At 43.6% G+C, this 21,344-nt stretch overlaps 1 protein-coding gene across 3 annotated transcripts in view; it reads right to left on the bottom strand.

Annotated features, from left to right (window-relative positions):
• Positions 1-18,873, bottom strand: part of ntn2 (netrin 2) — a 41,213-nt gene extending 22,340 nt beyond the window's left edge. Inside the window, exons 1-2 of one of the 3 annotated variants that reach the window (XM_029528300.1) lie at positions 18,740-18,873; positions 5,157-6,444 (exon numbers count right to left, since the gene is read on the bottom strand). In XM_029528300.1, the coding sequence (XP_029384160.1) occupies positions 5,157-6,207 (1,051 nt within the window). In that variant the 5' untranslated portion in view covers positions 6,208-6,444; positions 18,740-18,873. Of the gene's footprint in view, positions 1-5,156; positions 6,445-15,206; positions 15,332-16,217; positions 16,496-18,739 lie in introns of those variants that run through there. The other 2 variants (XM_029528298.1, XM_029528301.1) reach the window with 2 other exon arrangements.
• Positions 18,874-21,344: the final 2,471 nt, after the last annotated feature.

Below are 21,344 nucleotides of genomic sequence, written 5' to 3'. Positions count from 1 at the left end.
GCATGTCCAAGGTTTTAACCCAGCTGACATGTTATTGGACTCTTTGCTGTCCTTAACATTTGTTTGACAATGCTTCCTGTTTCCCAGAGAGCCTTCATGAGACGCATCATGGAACAAAAAATAAATAAATAAATAATAAAACTGTATCAATCCCTCGACGTTAGGCCAAGGACTGAAGTTGCAATACTGACATAGGAAATAAAAGTAAACTGACCAAACCCTTTCTTCTTAGCCAGATAAAGATGGCTACTTGTTCTCCAAGCCCCAAAAACACAACAGTACACAGCACCAAAACAAAACTCACACAACTCATGTTTGTTGGCCACATTGTTGTGTAGCCCCATCATCTCACGCCAGCTACCCCAGAGGCATCATTTCATAGGACTGTTGATTTTAGAACAACATTCCTTGGCTGTGTAATTATTTCAAAGCACAGGAGGTTACTTTTTTAAAAATCACTTTCTTTTGCATAGCAACCCCCCCCTCTGTCCCGCCTCCACAAACACACATTTCATGTTCATTTGAGTGTTGTGCCATAGGTAATTGAAGTGTCGGTTCCCTGTTAGCCTCCAGCAAAAGGCAGCGGGGGTGGGGGGGTGGTGGTTAATGTCAATTAGGAAAAGCTGAAACATGGCACATGCAATACATGCAGTAATATCAAGGCAGTTCTGAGTTTGTTCATACTCATCTATATTTGGCATCTGACTTCAGATTCATATCATGATGCCCTCTAGGGACAGACAGTAAAATTTCAGCTGACCAAGGAGAATAAATTTAGAAAGCTCTGTGCTGCAAATACAGATTTAGTTCAAAAACAAAAACACCACATTACAGGAATAACAATAGGCATCCTGCTACTCTCCAGGATTTGAGTGAGAGGCTAAAAACTGAAGTCTTTTTCATGTTATCCAAATCATGCAACCTCACTGTGGCGCACAGTCTCATGTGCGGTGTGTTTAAGAATGAGGTCATTTCTCATTTGCCAGGCCTAAAAAGTGTCTTGACAAATCTGCGCCTGGAACATGGACCTGACCCCTGCTTGGCCTTGCTCAGAGATGTTGTCGGGGGAGTGGGGGGGGCGGCTGCTGTAAAAGGATGGAGGCCTATTTTGAAATTCAAATCAGCATTAAATAACCATCTGCCCCTTGTCAGTGAGAGAAATGAAGAGAGAGAGAAACAGAAAAGAGAGTTTGTACTTCTGTGGTCTTCAGAGTTTCCATAGCTCTGTAAAGATCTGAGAGCTTTTTCTGAGCCCTGTTCCCAAGCATGTGCTCCTAGCTGGCTCTTCCTCCAACACACACATTCACACAAACATACAGGCGCATGGACACACTCACCTCTGTTGGAATACACTACTCTCACTCAGAAACCCATATGTCAATGTCTGTCTAATTCCAGCTAATAGTTTCCAAAAAAAACAGAAGCTGAGCCCACAAAAAAAAAACAAACAAAAAAAAAAAAACAACACAAAAGGTTTGACCATTCTGCAACATGAATCATAACTTCAATTGTAACTCCTCCTTCCATTCACATTTTAATGCAACTGTTGATTCATTAGTGCAATAGACATGATCTAATAACATTTATTATACAACACCTAATAATTTTTGGGGCGGTATTAACTAATTTGTGGGAATTTCCTACAGGTCATATCATGGACTGATGTATAATGAGTCTCTACAGTGAACAGTTATTTAGCTGATTGATTTAATTTCAAAAGGAAACACCCCTTCTTGCGCAAAAACAGAATGAAGTACCATATCTCTCATTCCCTGCTGGTTTCAATACGTAAAAATTTACAATGAAAAATATTCACCACCGCACCCAAACACTGCAGCAGAGCAGGAACCCAACTCTAGTCCCAGCCACAACTCACCTGCATTTCTGGCAATTCAGCTCAAATGTCAAATCAAACAGCCTTCGCATGACCTCTGTTTAATGCTATGAATGCATCACAGCATGCTTGGCGCAACACTGGGAGCAGACCTGGCTTAGTTGGTCCATTAGGGATGGATGTTGTCTGGCCTTGGGCTCATAGCACCTCAGAACAGTACTCTGGACTTCCTGCTGGCTGAGTCCAAATGAGAGAGAGGAAGGGCTGAAGAATAGAACAGCTTGGTGCCACAGCCAAGCAGGGCCAAGATGGCTGCAAACACAGCCAAGAGTAGGGAACTACTACGCCACCATAAATTATCATCTACTCAGGATGTCACATTGTCGATGACTCCACAAGAGGCCTCTTCATCATATGCTGCGGCTGTGGCAGACTCTATTATGGCATGATATAGGGGCTCACATTTTTAAGTCAACATAAAGTATTTACATTACTGTATCGGCCGTGCCAACAGAAAAGCCAATACTCCATCATGACTAGTAACCAAATAGCTCTTATCCATCTGTTTCCTCAGTCTGCCTGTGGCTTGAACTCTGGGCAGATAAATCAAAGTTTTTTCCATCATGTCTCCCTCTATGCAAACAGACACGCTCCTTTACGAGACTGCCCTCTCTGACTACTAGAGTAGGGATTTGTAAACCAATGTCTTGAGGCAGGATTCATTGTGATGGTGGCGGCAGATGGGCGTGTACGTGCATGGCTTGTGTCTGGAGACAGTACACGAGCTTGCCAAGAACACAGACAGTAATCTTGGTGTGGTGCATGTTAGACATTTAGCAAGACCCGCAAACATTTAAACTAGCATGTCAGAGACAATGTTCTTGGTCTGCAGGTTAAAGATTGCTGCAAGTGTGAACATCTTTAAAAAAATCTAAACAATAAGGTTTATAGTGCCGAAGTCCTACTACCAGACACATAATTTCTCAAAAGCTGACAGACTCAGCAGCAGGGTGTGAAATAACCATTGATTTGGCTCCACATCTGCCCACTCTGAATTCCTGAGTTACCCACAAACCACCTCCCCATCAACTTAACCTTGTCACCACCCCACAAAGGCTCATGACCTTAGAGCAGCCGTCTCAGACCTTCCCTCCAATCCAAACATCCCAAGGGCCCCACAAAAAGCCCTGGTGACACCTATGGGACTCCTCAGCTCTGTAGCTTGCCACTCTTCCACACTTTCATAGTCTAAATACTTACACCTCACTGCCAAATTGGCATGCCTTAAGGCTTTCACCACAGCCCGCTGCCATTTGACACACTGTGTCAGGAAGAAAAATCAAGCTGAAAAATCTACAAGAGGCTGGTGCATTTGGAGAAAGGGCTTTAATATACACTGGAGAGGCTTTTTGAAAGTTCTACTGCTACTTTGAGGATATTATGGAACCAGCTCTACCGGAATAAGCTGTAAAGAGGCTTATGGAACATAAAATTGGGGACATCTGGGACTAACATTTTTGGCATGTCCGGATGTGTGATCAGGTATAGCGTGCAACTTCCAATAGGCTTTAACTGCCCTGTATCAACAGTGGGATTAGGTCATCCTAGTTGGCCAGAACAACCGGATGGTTTAGTCCAGAAATCATGGACAGAAGTGACATATCAATCCCGCAGAGAAGAAATCTACGGGAAACGGGTGTAACATTTCGGAAACAGCTATGGGACATTTGACAGAGGGTGTGTCCAAGAGTATGAGAGGGGAAAACACTAAGGCATTTGCAGGATATTGTTCTAGAAGGAGGGTAGGTCCGTGTGTACCTATATGAGCTGAATAAGTGAGGGTGTCAAGAACAGGTGAGAAGCCAAAGTCATGTAGTGCTAGCATGGAATGTTCCAGAGCAGAGCTGAGCCTTTTGGCTGGTCTCTCTTTGTCACTCTTTGTCCCCTTTAAACAAATCTGGCACGGTTCAATGCTAAATATGATCTCAGGCCAGCTGAGATCAGGCAGCTAACCCTAACAACAATCAAAATCTGAACAATTTTTTAGGGTTCTGCTGTGTTTTTCCCCCCTTTTGCTGTAATTTCATTACAAAGAAAGGTTAAAATGGGGACAATGGTTTCTAATATCGTTTTATTTTCCTAGACTAACAAAATTTTTTTTGACAAGCAAAAAAGACGAATTGGGTTCCACCTTTGTCCTATTATACAGAGACATACTGTGTAAAATTTGTGACTTTTTTCACTTGTGAAAGCTATATCCTAAATACCATATCAAAGTCCCCTTATCATAGATAAATCTTTATCCAATACAAAGTTTATCCATTTATATTAAAAATTGCCACAGACATTGCTGTAATTCTACTTGGCAAGCTCTCAGAGCATGTCTGGATGACTTTTACAGAGCATGGCTTGAGGTAAAGGCAAACATTGCCAAATAACATTCTTGGAGGACTTAGCTGTAGCTGCATGCCAATGACTTGAGCAGTTGTCATCTACTGTTTAGACTTGCTTGAGAAAATTTGTTTTTTTGAGAAGAAGACCTGAAAACATGATTTTGAGAGTAGCGGTGTTTCCCTGCAGTTATTGTAAACAGAAAAGGCTGATGGGAAATGAACGCAAAAGGATGGGTCAGTGTGTTTTCAAAGATGTTGGTGTAGTTGCCAGCCCAACCATGACATGCTACCAGAAACGCCTCACCTGCATAAACAGAAACCCAACTGGTCAACACTATCAATTACCAAACATTGTCAAACATCATAATTATATTTCTTCATTTGTACCTCCCTTTGCCTTCCCTTTGAGTGCATCTCAAAATTTAATTTGTATTGTTTTTTTTGCCCTGTTTCCACATGTCTATCCTCACTTCCTGAAACTGAGTTGTGGAAAAAAAAAAAAAAAAAAAAAGGTTATGACTCTTGATAACTTTTCCTAATTCCTTCAACTAAGAATGGGATGTTTGTAACAGTTTGTTCAGTTTCCTGCCTCCGGTTCCATCTTCTCTTTAGGATCACCGGAGTGGGGGCGGTTGGTTATAGAGGAGGAAGAGAACTGTAGAGAGACGATGTGTCTCCAAAGACTGCATTGTGACTTACAAGAATACATTATTTCGTTATTGTCCTCTCTATTTTCTGTTTCTTACAACAAACATAACTCAAAGAATTAAACAGCCAATGTGTTAGGTCTGCTTCCACACATGTATGATGATAGTGTAGATTATCAGAAAAGCGCTGTGCATTTCCCACACAAAAGACCTATCTACAATATGTATCATTGCAAGCTAACTCAAGTGTACAAAATATGACAGATAGATGGAAAGACTTACGCAGACACTCATTAGCCTCGCGGGCGTTGGCCCTCTGCCACGGTCGGTCATAGTGAAAGGGCTTGCAGCGGTCACATTCAGGTCCTTCTGTGTTGTGTTTGCAGTCACACACCAGTTTTCCTTCTTTGTCTTTCAGACAACGTGAGGCATGTCCATTGCATTTACACCTCCCGCCCACCTGGAAGTCTCCTACTGCATAGAAGTAAGTTGGTAGTGTTGATGTCACTGCCATGGGGTCATCATCCCGTCCTCCACTATTGCTTCCAGCCCCCAGCCCTAGCTCCCGGGGCAGCTGGGGCCGGTTAAAAACCACACGAATATCAGTGACAGTCACCCAGTCCTGGAGGACAGGGCTGTTGTCAAAGTCTTTACCAGAGGGCCGTCCATCCAGAGTGCTGAATGCAATGAGTCCTCCTGAAAGTGGGTGGAGGTCAGTGTGTCCATCTGTGCATAGAGCCTCCTGCTCATTCTGTTTAGTAATAGTTGCTTTGTTGGGCCGGTTGTACATACGCCGGCACTGTGAGGAGTAGAACTGGTAGGGCATCCAAGTTTTGCCATAGTCCATGCTCTTGTATATGGCCAAGGACTCAGGTCGTGGTGAACAAAACTGCAGGCTGACGTAGGTGATTTCAAACTTTTTACCCAAAGACAGGGTGAGAGTCACATTGTACGGAGAGGTGTTCAGATTCTCCGACTGCCAGCAGGTGAGGTTATGGGCTGAGTTGAGGTCGGTGAGGTAGGAAGCAGGGTGGGCACGCCGAGGGTCAGCTGCATCACAGATTTGACATGTGCGTACTGAGGGTCTATCATCCCCCCGTTCAACCACACTACAGGAACGGGATGGAGGGCGGCCACAAACGCTGGACACCAACACATCCTTGCCGAAGGCAGCATTGATAAACTCTGGAATGCAGCGACGGGCTGCACCTGTGTCATCATAGCAAGGGTCTAGAGGGGTCTGCTGTCCTGCAAAGGGATTGGTGGCACTGTGGGTGAAGACTGAGCATGCCAGGAGGCACAGGCCCAGTAGGCACCTCCAGGGTTCCCTCATCCTGCTACGAGGGTTGTTGGTGAATGTGTCTGTGTTTGAGAATGGATAGGTCTGTGTGTGTGTGTGTGTGTGTGTGTGTGTGTGCTCAATAGTCTGTATTCGTAAATGTGAGTGACTGAATGTCCCTGTGTGGATTTGTCTGTTTTTCTGACTGTCCCTATGTGTATGGTTGTGAGTCAGTGGAAGGAGAGTGTCTGAGCACAGTGACCCTTCTCTTCAGACTGACCAGAGCTCTTCCTGCAAGAGAGAGAAATAAACACCAAGGTCAATGTCAGACACATTTTACCATAATTGAATATAAAGCTGAAAATGGCATTGATTGTATTAAAAAAAAAAAAAAAAAAAAAGGCTTGTGCAGCTTCAAAAAAATTTTTAATTTGTCCTTCTAAGGGAAATTAGCCTTTACACTGTGATACTGAGTCTGTTAAAGGAGAAGACAGTTACACGAGAGAGAGAGAGGATGTGACCATTTAAAGAGAGACATTAGTGGCTGCAAGTGACTGCACCCTGAATTTCAATGTCTGCCTCTCATTCAGCACTTCCATTCAGGTCAAAACTGGCCAAGCCTTCTGGTCATGCTTGAGCAGAATGTCAGAAGTCACCCTATAATCCTTGGTGATGTTGCAAAGCAGTGGACCGTGCGTGACCCCAGTCAAACCTATGCAGAAAGAGCTGGCCCCCCCCCAAAAAAAGGAAGTTATCTTATGAGAACATGCCTCCTATCGATTTTTGCAGGAATTTGAAATGAAATCAGCCATATCCACAATATTGTCACACAGTGCTGACCTTGTAGAACACAGCATTATGTTCACTCACTGAGGCAGAAAATTCTCCAAAAGAGATAGCTATTATACTCTGTATTAAAGGAAGTGAAGCTATGACACTATTCAAGCCTTTCTAAATCTCTGGCTCAAATAGGTACCTGGATGACATCATTGATAAGCTCAGAGCGAGATGAGGGGCCTCCTGGTCCCAGAGAGAAAAAGGCTGAGGGGTGCAGGGAGAGAAAGCTTTGGGGCAAACAAAAAGACAGAAAGAGATGTAGATGGTCTGAGGCTTTTCCTCCCATAATCCCCTCTTTACTTCCCTGGGCGTCAAATCTAGTGGAGCCCCATTTCAAGACAGACAGCTGAGGGGTTGCGAAGGCTCCCCAACCCTCTTTGTGAGGCATTTATTAAATTACAATGAATCACACCCACCTCCTCCTACCCCTTGCTCTCCTTCTTATACTACAGCATTGCTCTTCATCTTGGTAGAACAAAAGCCTGCCTCTGTATCTACTTCAGTCAAGCAGGGAAGGCAGACAGACAGATTTAAAGGGAGTGGGGAAAAACAAAAGTTTCGTTCTTTTCTTTTGTGAAATTTCCAAGGCTAACAACCCTCAAAAAGAGCCCAGTGGCCTGGTAAATGGGACCACTCTTCTGTGCTTAAGGGTCTAAACCCAGACCACTTGGCCTCTCCTCAAGTGCAGGTTGGGTATTAAAGGAAAAAGGTGTGAGGAAATCACAGGGCAGGAACAAAGTAAGGATGAAAATGTATTCTGCAAGATCAACTTTTGTTTAGGTAGCAACGCCCTTTTTTCCGCTTTTGAAACTGCTTTTTGAACTACACTTGGCATAAAGAGGTAGTTTTATATATCCTGTAATTTCGATTACTGAAATGGGCACTTTAAATACCTGAGCATGAAAACATGGTGAAGCAAATCTTCTATTACAATATTTGCCATTTGCAAAAAATTGTCAGGACAATCATTTGACATTGATACGCGCCTGACGACAAGGAGGGGAAAGTAGGCATACTAGCAGAGTAGAGTTCATCAGCCAAAGCACTGCATCAAAGGCTGGTCCATAGTAAATCTGGCAGGCCTGACACCCGCTGAGGAAGGCACGGAGAGACGGCTGATAGAATTAGTGACTCTTTAGCATCCAGGAACAGCTAATACGAGCAGCACACTTATCTGAGAAAAGAGACAGTGGGCAGGCTCAGAGAGAGAAAACGGGCAGGGGATAGAAATTATGTCAGCCGAGGGAAGACAGAAAAGACAGGAAGAGGGGATCACTCAAACACAAGGTTTAAGGGCATGAGCATTACCAAGAGTTGTATAAAAACCCCCAAAACAAAAAAAAAAAAAAAAAAAAAAAAAAAAAAACCAACAAAAAAAAAAAAAAACAGGCTGAAATTGACTTGAGACACAAGAGACTAGAAAACAGGCAAACAGGCTCAAGGAATGAAGCGTTCCAGTCTGTAAGGTTGAGAAGGATACATGAGGGACAGAGAAACAGTTAGGGGCATGGCAGCGATAAAGCAGAAATGACTCAAGGAAGGGCAAGTGAGGACAGATGAATGGAAGCAGTAGCAAGGGGACGGAAAGTGACAGAGATGGAGAGGGGGAGTTGGGACAAGGACATTAAAAATGAGAGAGGTAGAGATGGAGGGAGAAATGTAGGGAAGACAGATTAAGGTGGCGGACTGCGTTGGTCTGTGTCTGGTCTTTGGATGACTAAATATGGTGCGGTCCGTGTGCTGCTGGGCCTGCTGGGAGATTCTTCCAGTGTCTGGTGCTGTCAGGCGCGTCTGGCAGATGAGCATGTAGGTTAAACAGAGAGAGAACAGTGACAAGGCTGTTTAATTCCTCTCTATGTGCCCTCTGAAATAGATGTGACCCCGACAGTAAGTGTTAGCAATTCTCAGACAATCCAACAACTCTGCTCTGGCAGAAAATCTGGGCCTTATTAAAAACTCAAAACTTATTCTATATCACCATAAAAATTGCAAAATGTGAGCCAGTTCCACAAAAATCATTCTGAATCTGGAAGCTGGTCAGGATGTCAGCACAGTGGTGTAGCTGGCTGACCTTTGAGATACTAAGACTGTGTTTCAGCAAGAAAATTCTTTGCTTTCAGCATTGACAGTCTGTTTAACAAGCCACAAGTTTTCCCTCAGTGGGGGCAGACATTGTCTTTCATTAAATGTGGTTGAAGTAGCAACAGCTGCAGGCCCCAGCCTCTGTCTCTGAGGAAGACGCTCAGTACCACACACACACACACACACACACACACACAATTGCTGAGTTAGTTGCAACATTTTCAGGAATCTAGCAAGGAGAAGATAACACTCTGCAGAATTGTATCTATAATGCTTGTTTGACTTTGGGGAAATACACTGTTTCCTTAAAGATTAATGCACTGTTGGCACTTGCAGGACAAAGATGATAGAGTTGAACACAGTCCGACTATCTGTTTCCTGCCGTTGCCCGTCTCTATGCAAAACTAAACCAAGCAGCTAGTGTTTGTAGGTTGTATTGTGCAGATCATACTGGTTTCCATTCTTATGGCCAAGTGCATGAAAATTATTACTTTAATGAGTTAGCGTGTGGTATCAGCTTCTAATGTAGCTTTGATTTTGATATTTGCTACCTTTTTTTTTTTTTTTTTTTTAAACATTTACATTTTTTATTTTAACTTCAAAGACGGATGTGACTCCTGCAAACAAACCTACAGCCATCTGGCCAGTTCCACATAGATGGCTGCTGGGGCTGCAGCAGGAAATATAGTGTTACTGTGTGGTCAATTCATCACTAACATTCCTCTGATTATTAATGGCAAGGTAAATCTACATGTGCTGAAATTCTGCAATCTTCAGTGGCTAAAGCCACTGTAGTGTTAAATCATTTGTCAGTAATATTGAGAAGTATGTAAATTGTTGAATGAATCTCAGTCTTCTCCATGGAAGTCCCCCACATAAGAAAGCATGCTTAGCCACAGTCGACTCAGGCCATTTGGCATGTGGAACAGATTAATTGGCTTTAATCAACCAGCAACAGCCCAATTAGAGAAGGTAGATGATGGAGGCCAAAAGGAAAGGAAATTAGATTAAGAAGAGGTGGGCGAGGACTAGAGGAAGCGGGAGAAAGAGAGGCAGAGTGAGAGATAGATGGGAACAGTGAGATGACAGGGTGGTCTGCTGATTTCAGTGGAGACATTCCAGGGAACGTTTTTTCAGCTTCTCCCTGTCACCAGGAGATCATCCCACGTTGAGCTGTCTCTCTTTCAAGCGTGGGCGCCTCTGTCAGAGTTCACAGATTAGGAAAACAGAAGTTGCAGAGAGGCTTTATTTGGCTTGGGTATAGAGGAGGGTGCCGGGGGAAGTGAGGATAGGAGAGGGACAGCTGAGCCACTTTGTATCCCAAGTGGGAGCCTTTCAAGCTGCTCTAGGGAGTTGGCGAGGTGACCCTCTCAGACTGGGAGTGAATGGAAGTCTTTTAGGTTGCCTTTCTCAGATGACAGCAAGCTGAGGCCCCAACCGGTGCCCTGCTGTCCCTCCAGCCTGCTGTACAGTAATCCCTGATGGGGTTATTAGTGGCTGGACAGAGCCATGGAGGACTTTTTAATTGGCTAACAACAGGCTTTCCTCCATTCTCATTATCATCATGTAAAGATGCATTGTAAGAATACGCAAGAACAGTGAGAGCTGCAACAGTCAGAAATCCTCCATGAGCACTGATTGGGCATGAGTTGATGCTGCTGGCCATGACAGTTGAACAATAGGTAAAATTTTGGTAAACTTGCTTGTCCTCTGTTCAAATCATAGGTGTCATAGTTAATGTGTCACTCCCCCCCCCCCCACCACGAGGGAAAGTGACAGATGTGGCTTTCAAGTTCAGTCAGCTCTCTTGAAGCAGAAAAGAAAAAAAAAAGAAAAAGAAAAAAAAATATTTGGTTGATCAACTAATTGCTGAAATTAACCAATTGGAACAGGATTAATCAGACCTTGAGTCATTCACACACACATTCATCTTCTACTGCTTATCTATTTCGATGGTGGGTGCTGGTACTGATCTCAGCTCACATTGGGCAAGGGTGGGATACCCCTGGACAGGTCATCAGTCCATCACAGGGCCAACATACAGAGAGAGACCAAGAACCACTCATTCTCAGACCTACGGACAATTTAGAGTCAACCTTGTCCAGATGAACTTGCGTGACTGACAGGCCTCAGCTAACCGAAGTGAGACAGCGGCGGTCTGAATTTCACTTGATGTCCGCAGTGGTGACAACAATCCTGCTATTATGGGAAGCGTGCATGTGTGTATGTGGGTGTGGGTCCGAAGCTTATTCAGAGCACCTCTTTGGCATTCATTAGGGGCTGAGGAGGAGGGGAGCAGGAGCAGGGAGGGTCGAGGGCAGGAGGGGGTCAACTCTCACAGCTGAGGGCGTCATTAGCAGGGAGATCAGTGACAAATTTCAATCTCATTCATGTCTTCTCAGAAGCTCTGTGTGCTTTCTAAAATATATCCACTTTTTAGCTTGACTGTAGCTCTGATGTTGAATTATACCACAGGTGAGCAGCTGTGAGGCTGCAGAGCAGGATCACAAATGACACAGTATCTCCCTTTCCATCTGTCACTGACAATGAGAGAAACTGCAAGGAGAAATACTTAACGCCCAGCAGAGGAATGCCGCAGCTTCTGTGACCCAGCCCACACGGCTGGCCCTGACAGTGGTTCTTTAGATCAACAGAACCTGATCCAGAACCGAACAGGAGCAGGGTCGACCGACAGCACGAGGTGGAATATGAGGTCAGGCCAGTTAGAGAGATCCGCAGACGGGACGTTGTGCTGAGCCACAGTTCTGAATTTATGCACATATACACTTAAGTAGAAAAGCAGAGGAAAAATGCTGATATGACAAGTCGTGGTGTATTTTTCTGTTAATGAAGTGTTCAGTGAGATCAGTGTTTTTCCTGAGAAAATGGGAGGTGTAGGGAGGGAAGAGGACATGAGCAGGCAGAGAGTTCTGGGCAATAGTGAGTCACTAGACATTAGGTTAAAACAGAGCTAATTTGTTAGAAACTGATCAGGTAAAAATACTGCTATGTATAATAAGGTTTCATTTTACATGCATGAATCAACACATCCAAATCAGTGTTTTCTCTCCTGAAGTTATAAACTGTTCACTGCAGTTTATATTAAGGATGAATTAAATTAGATTAAATAATTTAGTAATGATGTGCTTGAGGTTCATTTTTAACCAAGATTTTTATCTTTGTGTGTACGCACACACACACGAAAATAACAGAAAAATTATTGTATGCTTCCAAACAGTGCCATCTTTGCTAAAAATCAAAGCAGGGGTTTGAAACGACTAAGGAGGTCCCACAAGGCTTCGGTCCTGAATAGCTATTTCACAAAAGAAAGAATCGGTTGTAAACTGGAGTGTGAAGGAGAACAAAGTCATACTTTGATTTAGATTTTTAACTGAGAGCAATGGCCCTAGGAGTGAAGGGACAAGAGTTCAAAAAATTTATAGCCTCCAATGTCAAACTATGATCCGTTTTCAAGCACAAGAAATACTCTTTCAACATGTGCTGTCAAGATGGATCTGAGAAAGGGATGACACCCAGAACTCCACACTAGCATGCAGAGCCATAGATTCTGTCTCAAAGCTTGTTACTGAATGAAGGCCATACAGTTACAGAGATCGTAAGGTCAGATGGGGGGGAAAAAAAAAAAAAAAAAAAAAAAAAACGCAGGTTAAACTTTGCAGAGTTTACTGTTCAACGCATGTCGGTGGACTCCATGATTGAGTATTTCCCATGAACCTGAGCATAACCCTGACCACAGGTTTGCAGCAGTGTGGTTGGATGGTGGTGGTCGGAGAGAGGCAGGCGAGGTGTTCCTGGGTACGAGAGGAAGTAGCTCGTTTAGAGGGATGGAAGGATTTAAGGAGAGGAGAGGTGAGCACTCCTTCAAAGGCCTTTGAAGGCTGGCTGCGGTAGGCAGAGCCGCGGTTTGCCCAAAAAGCCCCCCTAACAGGAAAACAGTCCTTTTTTTCCATTGCACAAGAACAACGTCCACCCCACAGCCAAAAGTGAAGACCCACTTTGAACTCACAGGGGGAAAAGCCCAAATCACTTTATTAAGTGCTAAAATAGTCACACTATTGTGTACATCACACTTAAATACACTCGTTGCTGATGGACAAACACATGCTCGCTCGTAGTTAAATTCACAATATGTGCCTTCACTCACACAGAAAGACACTCTGCAGAGCAGGCCAAAGTTTGTTACTCAGCAGACATCCCCCCCCCATTCTCTCAGTGATGTTAGTGCATATTGGGCAAACTCTACCTAGAGGTTAAAGGTCAGTGGTCTCCAGTGAAAGGGGAGGAGAACCTAAATGTCTTTAGGCTTGACTCACATTAAAGGAAGAAATCTTCCAAACTATACAATAAATATTCATTTTTTCTTACTATCATCATTTGTGCCAAAGCCTTGGATATCTCTCAAGTCAGGGCTTAATACATTTGACAAAAGAACACACACAGATTTGGGAAAGATTATGGTTTGGGTACCTTACCAAGATATCCAATTGCATGGTTGCAATATGATTCACATTGTGGAACAGTTATTGTCATACTCAACAACAAAATGTTAACTCTGTTACGAAATTTAAACCAAAACGATAACTGCCTTGTCCAAAGTTTTGTTGACTCATCCATCCCTGCAGATATCCTCATGACTTTTATTCTAATGTTTACTTCACCCTCTGATCATCCGGTAATTACTGCCACTATAGAAAGCCGTCACGTACTGGCACAACTGATACTGTCATTTTTGGGATGACTCTCCATTGTTCACAGGTCACATGTTTGTTAAAATCTGGTCCAATGCACATGGATAAGCTTGCAGTTAGCATATATAGCTGTCAAAGTGCTGCAAGAGTCAATTACACCTCCTGATCATTGCCAGTGTGAATGACAAAGTAAATAAATGTAGTTCCTGTAGAGAAACCATTTGTAAGCTCATCACATCTGAGAATACAACCAACACAGAACATCAACTATGCGTGCGCAAGCATACACGCACGCACCTCTGCATCTGGAGCAAATGTGTGGCTGACACATGCAGGCCTAGCAGGGTGCGAGGAAAGGCAGGATGAAGCATGTGAAATCATTGCCCCTGGATCCTCTTCCCACAGTGGGAGACATCTTGGATGTCATGCTGACGAATGACAGGTATTTTAACAGGAAAGATGAGAACACACACATGCACACCCAATTTTTCACTCAACCAGAAAACACACAGTCACTTAAGTCATTAGTAAGACAGCATTTCCACTTCAGTTTCACCCTGAAGCAGATACAATGAATGTGTGAAGATATTAATGTGTAACTTGGGTACTTTATCACGCCAAATCCATCGTAAGGTCCAAATCCAGAAAATATGTAAACTTTTACATGGAGTCAAATTAAAACAATCTTCAATTAAAGAAAACAGACCATTATATATGCTTTGTAATCAGGTGCCACAGCCTGATATGGCAGCTCCAGGAAACATCTGCATTATGAAAGTTGATCATTCGGATATTTGGGCTCAGTGACAACTGCACTGTTTTGCTTTTTTGTTGTTTTTAAATTTTGGCTTTTAGAAATATGTTAAGACAACAAAAGCTTGACCCGAGATGAAAGGTCACATCCAACAAAAATGGCAAAAAAGCACTGACAGAAAGAGGGATCCATCATTACTGTGCCCCATCAAGCTGCTGAGGCCATACAAGAAAAATATGTTAGATATGTTGATTTTAGTTGCTCAAGGGGATGAAGCCAAGTCCTGAGGAATCCTGCTCCTCAAAGGAGAAAATGATCTACCTAAGTTTCTGCAGCTTTCTCCATCTTCTGCTCCATCCTCTCACATCACTCACACACACACACACAGAGAAAAGGAAAAAGAAAAAAAAAATAATAATCTACTATGCATTATTTGGATTAGCTCCCACATCATGTGCCTTTAGCTGCTCCTGGCTCTGCTGCCCTCACTTTGTTACTCATGGATTCAGGGTATAATGCCATTAAATAATGATGATTAATTTCCACAAAACAGAGAAGGATGACTGTGCTGCAGAGGAACACAACCTCGCATCCTCAAGTCCAACTCTACCATGTCTCCCCTTAAAGCTGATATTCTCTCTGACCTCAGTGAACAGTGAACGTTCAGATACCTTCTTTGTGGAGTGATTCCAGTCATTTGCGATGAGAGTGAGAAGTAGGTCAAGTGGCTGACACTGTTTCAGTGTGCAGTAGGGGCATACTTTAAGTCTACTGAAGCAGTTAAGATAAGCAATCTGTATGGGTCTCTCGCTTTCATTTCCAGGCTTGTTGCTGCTTGAGGGCAGAGAGCAGATGAGCTTACAGAGGGTGGAGCTCATTATTATAGTCAGAGCTATTGTTTCCTGTCACACCTTCCACACACTGCGCTTCACTGTCAAATCAGCTTTATCATCACTTTAATCCTCCATAAACCACAGACAAGTTTGAGCTGCCTCACTTTTCTCCTGAGTTGCTTCAATATTCAGTGAGAAAAATGGCATATTTCTGGAGTTTGCATGACGCTGTATTTTTAAGTTGTGCCTTATAAACAGCGGACAAAAATATCCAATTCCTCTTTTTTTCACACAAATGTTTTTATGCATGCAGTGGCGTCAAAGTGAAATGGGAAAATATAAGAAGTGACAAACGCATTGGGAGACTTGGCGAGGGCAGTGCCGAGGAGGACGGGAACCGAGAGGCGCACTGCTTGCTTTGGCATCAGCTAATGGCTTTGAATCCAAGTCGCTATTAAACCTCACTGGCTCTGTACCTCGTATTAAATCCCCGGCACGGGCTGTTTTTCTTGTTTTTTTTTTTCTTGCTGCGACCAACGGGCCAGTTGTAAATGGAGGAGGCTGACACCTGTCTGCGTTGTCAGCCGCTCTGACCCTGTGCCTCCCGGTGAAACAGAGACTCAAACACCGGCTGACAATCACAGCACCTCAGCCTTTAATCAAGACAGGATAGTCATTTCAGTAATAAATATCATGGCAGACTAATGGGCAGCCCGACACAGCGAGCGCACTGAGCAACTGACTTCTCCTCTAGGAACATAAGTGGTGCGTAAAATTGAAACGAACCAAAACACGAACACGCTGAGTGCGTAATAAACAGAAACCGTGACCAGCAAATGATGAACTTACCTCAGCGGTGGGTCTTCGCTGTAGACGTCCCCTGACAGAGATCCACACCAATTACCCCCGAGGTCGTCTTCCGACTGAGATCGTCCTATCCACACGTGGAAGCGTCTAGTCTTTTACGCGTTTGTCTCCTTAAATTGTTTAAAGAAACACATTCCCCGCTGCACAGTCAGAAGACAGGGGACACCGAGAGGACGCGACGCACTGCACCCATCCGTGTCCGAGGCTCAAACCAACTAAAAAGCGTCCAATACATCCATAGGTTGTAAAGCGAGCCCGACGTAGGCTACTCCCCATCAAAACCCAAATCAAACCCAGATTTTCCCTTCATGTGTGCGAGAGAGAGAGAGAGAGAGAGAGAGAGAGAGAGAGAGAGAGAGAGAGAAGAGAAAGGAGGGGGCGGGGGTCGTGTGTCTCACTGTATTTTGTTAACTCTAGAAACTTTAAGTTTAATTTCAGATGTAATTTTGGTGGTGCGCGCAATTTAGTCAAGAAGCCAAAATACGGCCCAAACGAAAATAAGCACTTGACCAAACTACCACTTGCTTCGAGGTGTCCCCCCCCAAACAACACAACTGGTCTCACTTTTACTACAAATACCTCCGCCGCTTTACGGAGTGATTGTTACTGTGCTGCCTGCTCTGCCGCCCATGACTCGCTGTGCTCACAGGCAGCCATATGGAGGTCGTAATGAGAACACAACGTTGAACCTGTTGAAACAGAGTGGGCCTAGCGGGGCTCCAGGGCCCGGAGAAACAAGAGGCAGATGCAGAATGTTAGAACTTATTAATCCCAATAATTGGACCAACACATGCTGGATTTATTAGTGCGCGCCTGTGCGTCAAGGCACCAAAATGTTGGTGTTTTATTAATATGGAATGACAAAAGGGGCATCAAATTAAATGTACCGTTGAAATTGTGTCGTGGCGTCATGAAAATGGCTTGCTATGAGAGTGTGTGTGGAGACAGAAAGGTTCATTTTGGCACAGAAGACGTGGCTGTGCGCCCCAGGCCCTGCCAGCAGTACATTAACTCATTAACTCAGTTCATATGGCAGTGCAGCCCGGTGTTAGTGTGGAGGTTAAAGATCAGCAGCTAAATGTGGTTTGCCATGATGAGCGTTTGCACTTACTCCGTCGGTCAGTTGACAAAGCTCACAGATCCACGGTGACTTAACAATTAAGCATCTAGCTCAGAATTACTCACATGTTTCTGCACGAAGCGACCAGCCAACACGAAGGGTGACTGTAGTTGGATGCGGATAATGGGCTTTTTGGTTCTTACAGGTTGTCACAGCAAAAAGTCATCTGAGCACCAGAGCTACTTATTTAGTGAATGCATACCGGAAAACACATGTTTAACTAGTAAAAACCAGCCCAGCAGAACCGCGAGGACGGCTTCAACACGTTTTCTAATTCCCGTTAATTTATGGGCGACGGGCCGTGGTGCTGTGTTATTGCAGGTGCAGCCTGACTACCGGACGGTCATTACCCCGGCATCAGACCCTGTGCACCTCCTGGCTCCGCTGTAAGCCGATCAACATTCCTCCTGTATTTACTGTGCCATCCACTGGGGGGAACGGGCCGGCCCGGATCGGATGGGTCCGGAACCGAGGAGCTGCATTTTTTTTTTTTTTTTTTTATCTTGGTGGCTTTATTCCGACGACTAATCTCAAGACAAAAGGCCGTTCAGACGGAGAAAGCCGAGAGCTTTAACGGCAGTTTTTTTTTTTGCGTGCGCCACACAAATCAGCGCACACCTGCAGGCAATATGGAGCTAATTAAAGATGACAAAGAGCGGGACGGCGCACGAGGAAACAAAGTGACGCAGCCGGTCCACCAATTTAAATCCAAACTTGCGTCGGTTTCACGAAACATTTCAACTCAATTCAAGTGCATTACACTTAAGTCGGAACAAATGAGGCGAAATGTTGTGCATTATATGAATTACATTTTTCACTTATTTACATATCTGCACATCAGCACCCACCTGCACATTATTACTCCTTTTGTCTTGTCTGGTATTCTATCATTTCAATTTATCTCACTTGTTTAAGACCAGTTCTGCACTTGAGAATTTATTCTCCTCTCAAACTTTTTTTTTGTCGGTTTACGAGAAGTCTAAATTCAATTTAGAGTTATCCTGTTGTGCTTAATTTTTTTTCCACTTCCACTCTTATTTAAATTGTTTTATTTTATATGCCTCCATGCTTCCAATTAAAATACTTTATTAACCGTGACATTTATTTGTAGGGTTTCTTAGAATTGAACAGAATATCCTGTAAATCACTGGTTCAGTTGCAGGACAACAGGTCAGCACAGTCAGTCCTGCTGTGTGCTCACTGACTATGGACCCTTATGGTCCACGCGTTTATCCAAACAGCCAACACTGATGCGTTTCTGGGAAATAAAAGAGCTCGGACAGAAAGATGCTGATCTAGGTAGATTATCTCTCCGATTACATGAGCAGACTGCTTAAAAGACAGAATGAAAGAAAGCAAGCCGAACAACAGGAACCACACTCACTCGCTGTCAGATGGGATTGAAGCGGGGAGCTCTCCTCGGTCCTTTAGAAGAGTCGCACTTGGATCTCTCTGCCGTTTTTGTCTGCAAAACAAGTCTCAGCGGTGTGTCTGTCCAAATCCCGGGGCTCTCGGCGCTGGGTTCCCTGCGGCGGACACCCTGGAGAAAATGTCAGCCTCCGGCTTTTTCCTCGCTCCATTTTTTTGGCACCCCTGCTGTTGGGCGCAATAGGAGATGCTTACCTTGTCCAGAGGGAAGCCCCCACCTGGTCTTCGATGAGGGGAGGGTGACCTCTTGTGGCTGAACACCTGCTAAACACATTTTGAATCCCACGCTGTGTAATATTCCGGTATGGTGTTCATGTTCACACGGTAACAAAAGATAAAGTCAAAACCGCTGTGCGTCAAATCCACATCTGATGGATCTAATTGGCCTCTTAGTGCAGCACAGGTGTTACCATTAACAGTAATGATGCTCTGTTCCAATTAGTACACACACACAGGCACTAAAACACTAAAGTGAATGCAGCCATTGTTAATCTTATTAGTCACACCTGTGTTGGACAGTCAAGATTTACGCTGTGAAAATGTTTTTTCTTGCCCAGTAATAAAATTTAAGGCTGAAACCCAAACACGGAATGATTTTCTGTTTTAAAACTACATTTCTTACACAAACTTTCTGTCGGTCATAATTGCTCCATCGATGCAAATGTACTTTTATGGGGCACACTACGATTTTTGAGGCATTTATCATGTATGTTCATCAGTACAAAAACTGTGTTCATCATTTGAAATTGAAGACACCACAGTAACTAATTGCATTATAATTTTCTTTCTTAATTTACAACTTCTTAAAAAAAAAGTCTTAAAACATTTCCACGCTTTGCATAATTTGTCTCTGACACTTCACCAAAGCAGTTTTTTTTTCTTTTTTTTTTTAACAGGACTAATGAAACCATGTTTTTATGGCTAAATCCTAAAAATAACATGGAAACAAACTTCAGGTCTGATGAATAATCTTTCAAAATTTTGCCCCAAAATCTCTTCATAGCCTTGAGGAATTAAAAACTGGAATTAATCACAACACTTGATAACTTAGACTCTTCCATGCTGTTAAATTATAATGTAACAATACACGTCTTAAAGATATTTCTGATAAATTGATCAGACTGTTTACCTGATCACATGTCTGTATCATCTGTTAAGGGTAACCCTTGGAGGAATCTTTATGCCTTTATTGATAAACAAGGCATATTTAAAAAGTGGGTCATGAATTATAATTAATTGATTGATTGATTAATGGTTAATGACTCTTCTCTTAACAATTACTATTAATTAAAAAAAAACAGCTTTTAAATAAGAAATACTATAACAACAGTTTATACTAATGTTGATCCGGGCAAACTCCATTTGGCACACTTAAAATTTACTGTAGATATTATTTGCAAGCATACTTTCTCATATTCAACTCAGCTGATGGGTCAAGGTGAATAACAATCAGTCCACCGACAGAATGCTGTACTTCACCAGCTCACACACCTGAAATTTCTCCCACTGTGACTGGGCTGTTGGGCTCCTGCTGGTGTCCTTCAGTAGAGCAATGAAAACTCTGTCACTGTACAGAAAAATGAGGTACTCTGCATATCCATATGCCTATAGAGAAATGGGCCAAACACCGGAGCACAGTGGAACCCAACCGACTGATAATTAGTTGTTGCTGGCAGAGAACCCCATAGAGAACGGGTGGGTGGTTGCAGGGGTGGGGTTGTGGCAGAGTTTTGAGGGAAAATGGGAAAAGAAGGTCAGAAGAAAGAAAGAAAGAGTTAGAGAGAGCACTGAGGACACTTCAAATGACATTGAGGTCTGGTGTAAAAATAAACAGCTTGAGCCCCTCTCAGCACACCCCCTGTTTATAGTGACAGCCTCTAGGGGAACCCCGCCTGTTTACTTTCCCTCTGCCGACTCATCTTAAGTCAAGGCGGCGTGTTGCCGTTATTGTATACATCCTCTCAAACACTCAGTCATTCAGGACTCAGCTGCCACTCCACTTCAAAGAACCCAAGTGGGAACGGAAGAGATATTGATGGCTATAATACCCACATGTCCTTGTGCGCTATGTGTGTGTGTCTGTGCAGGCCTAAAGTCTCTGTATGTCTCTCCTGGTGTAACACACACACTTTAATTTCTTGGGGTGTGTGGTATCAACATGTCATCATTAAGGAAAGAGAGCTATCAATAGCTTTCTTCCAGTCTCATGGTCCCATCCATCATTTTGACATCCCACCACGGAAGGTGGTCCCTTCCCAGCTCACACTGATGACTCAACCACAGAGTTTTTACATGAGGATACCTTGAGGCCACAGCAAGGAATCTGCTGTAACCCAATCTACACCCATGAAGACTCAGAGGATGTGTGCTGGCTTCAGTGTGTATGTGTGTGTGTGGATGGGGGGATACTGTTGACTTGCTGCAGGATTACTTTTGGGTTATCTTCTTACATTTGACAGCAGTGACTGTCCGGGATGATGGTGGGAAATTAGCTTTCTCACTCAGTGTGTAGTGCACATATGATTATCCCACAGAGAGGAGGAAGATTGCTGGGAAATATG

This window comes from Echeneis naucrates, chromosome 19 (assembly GCF_900963305.1).
Source record: "Echeneis naucrates chromosome 19, fEcheNa1.1, whole genome shotgun sequence".
Lineage (NCBI taxonomy): Eukaryota > Metazoa > Chordata > Actinopteri > Carangiformes > Echeneidae > Echeneis > Echeneis naucrates.
Note: the sequence above shows the minus strand (reverse complement) of the source record. Positions and strands in the feature narration are given on the sequence as shown.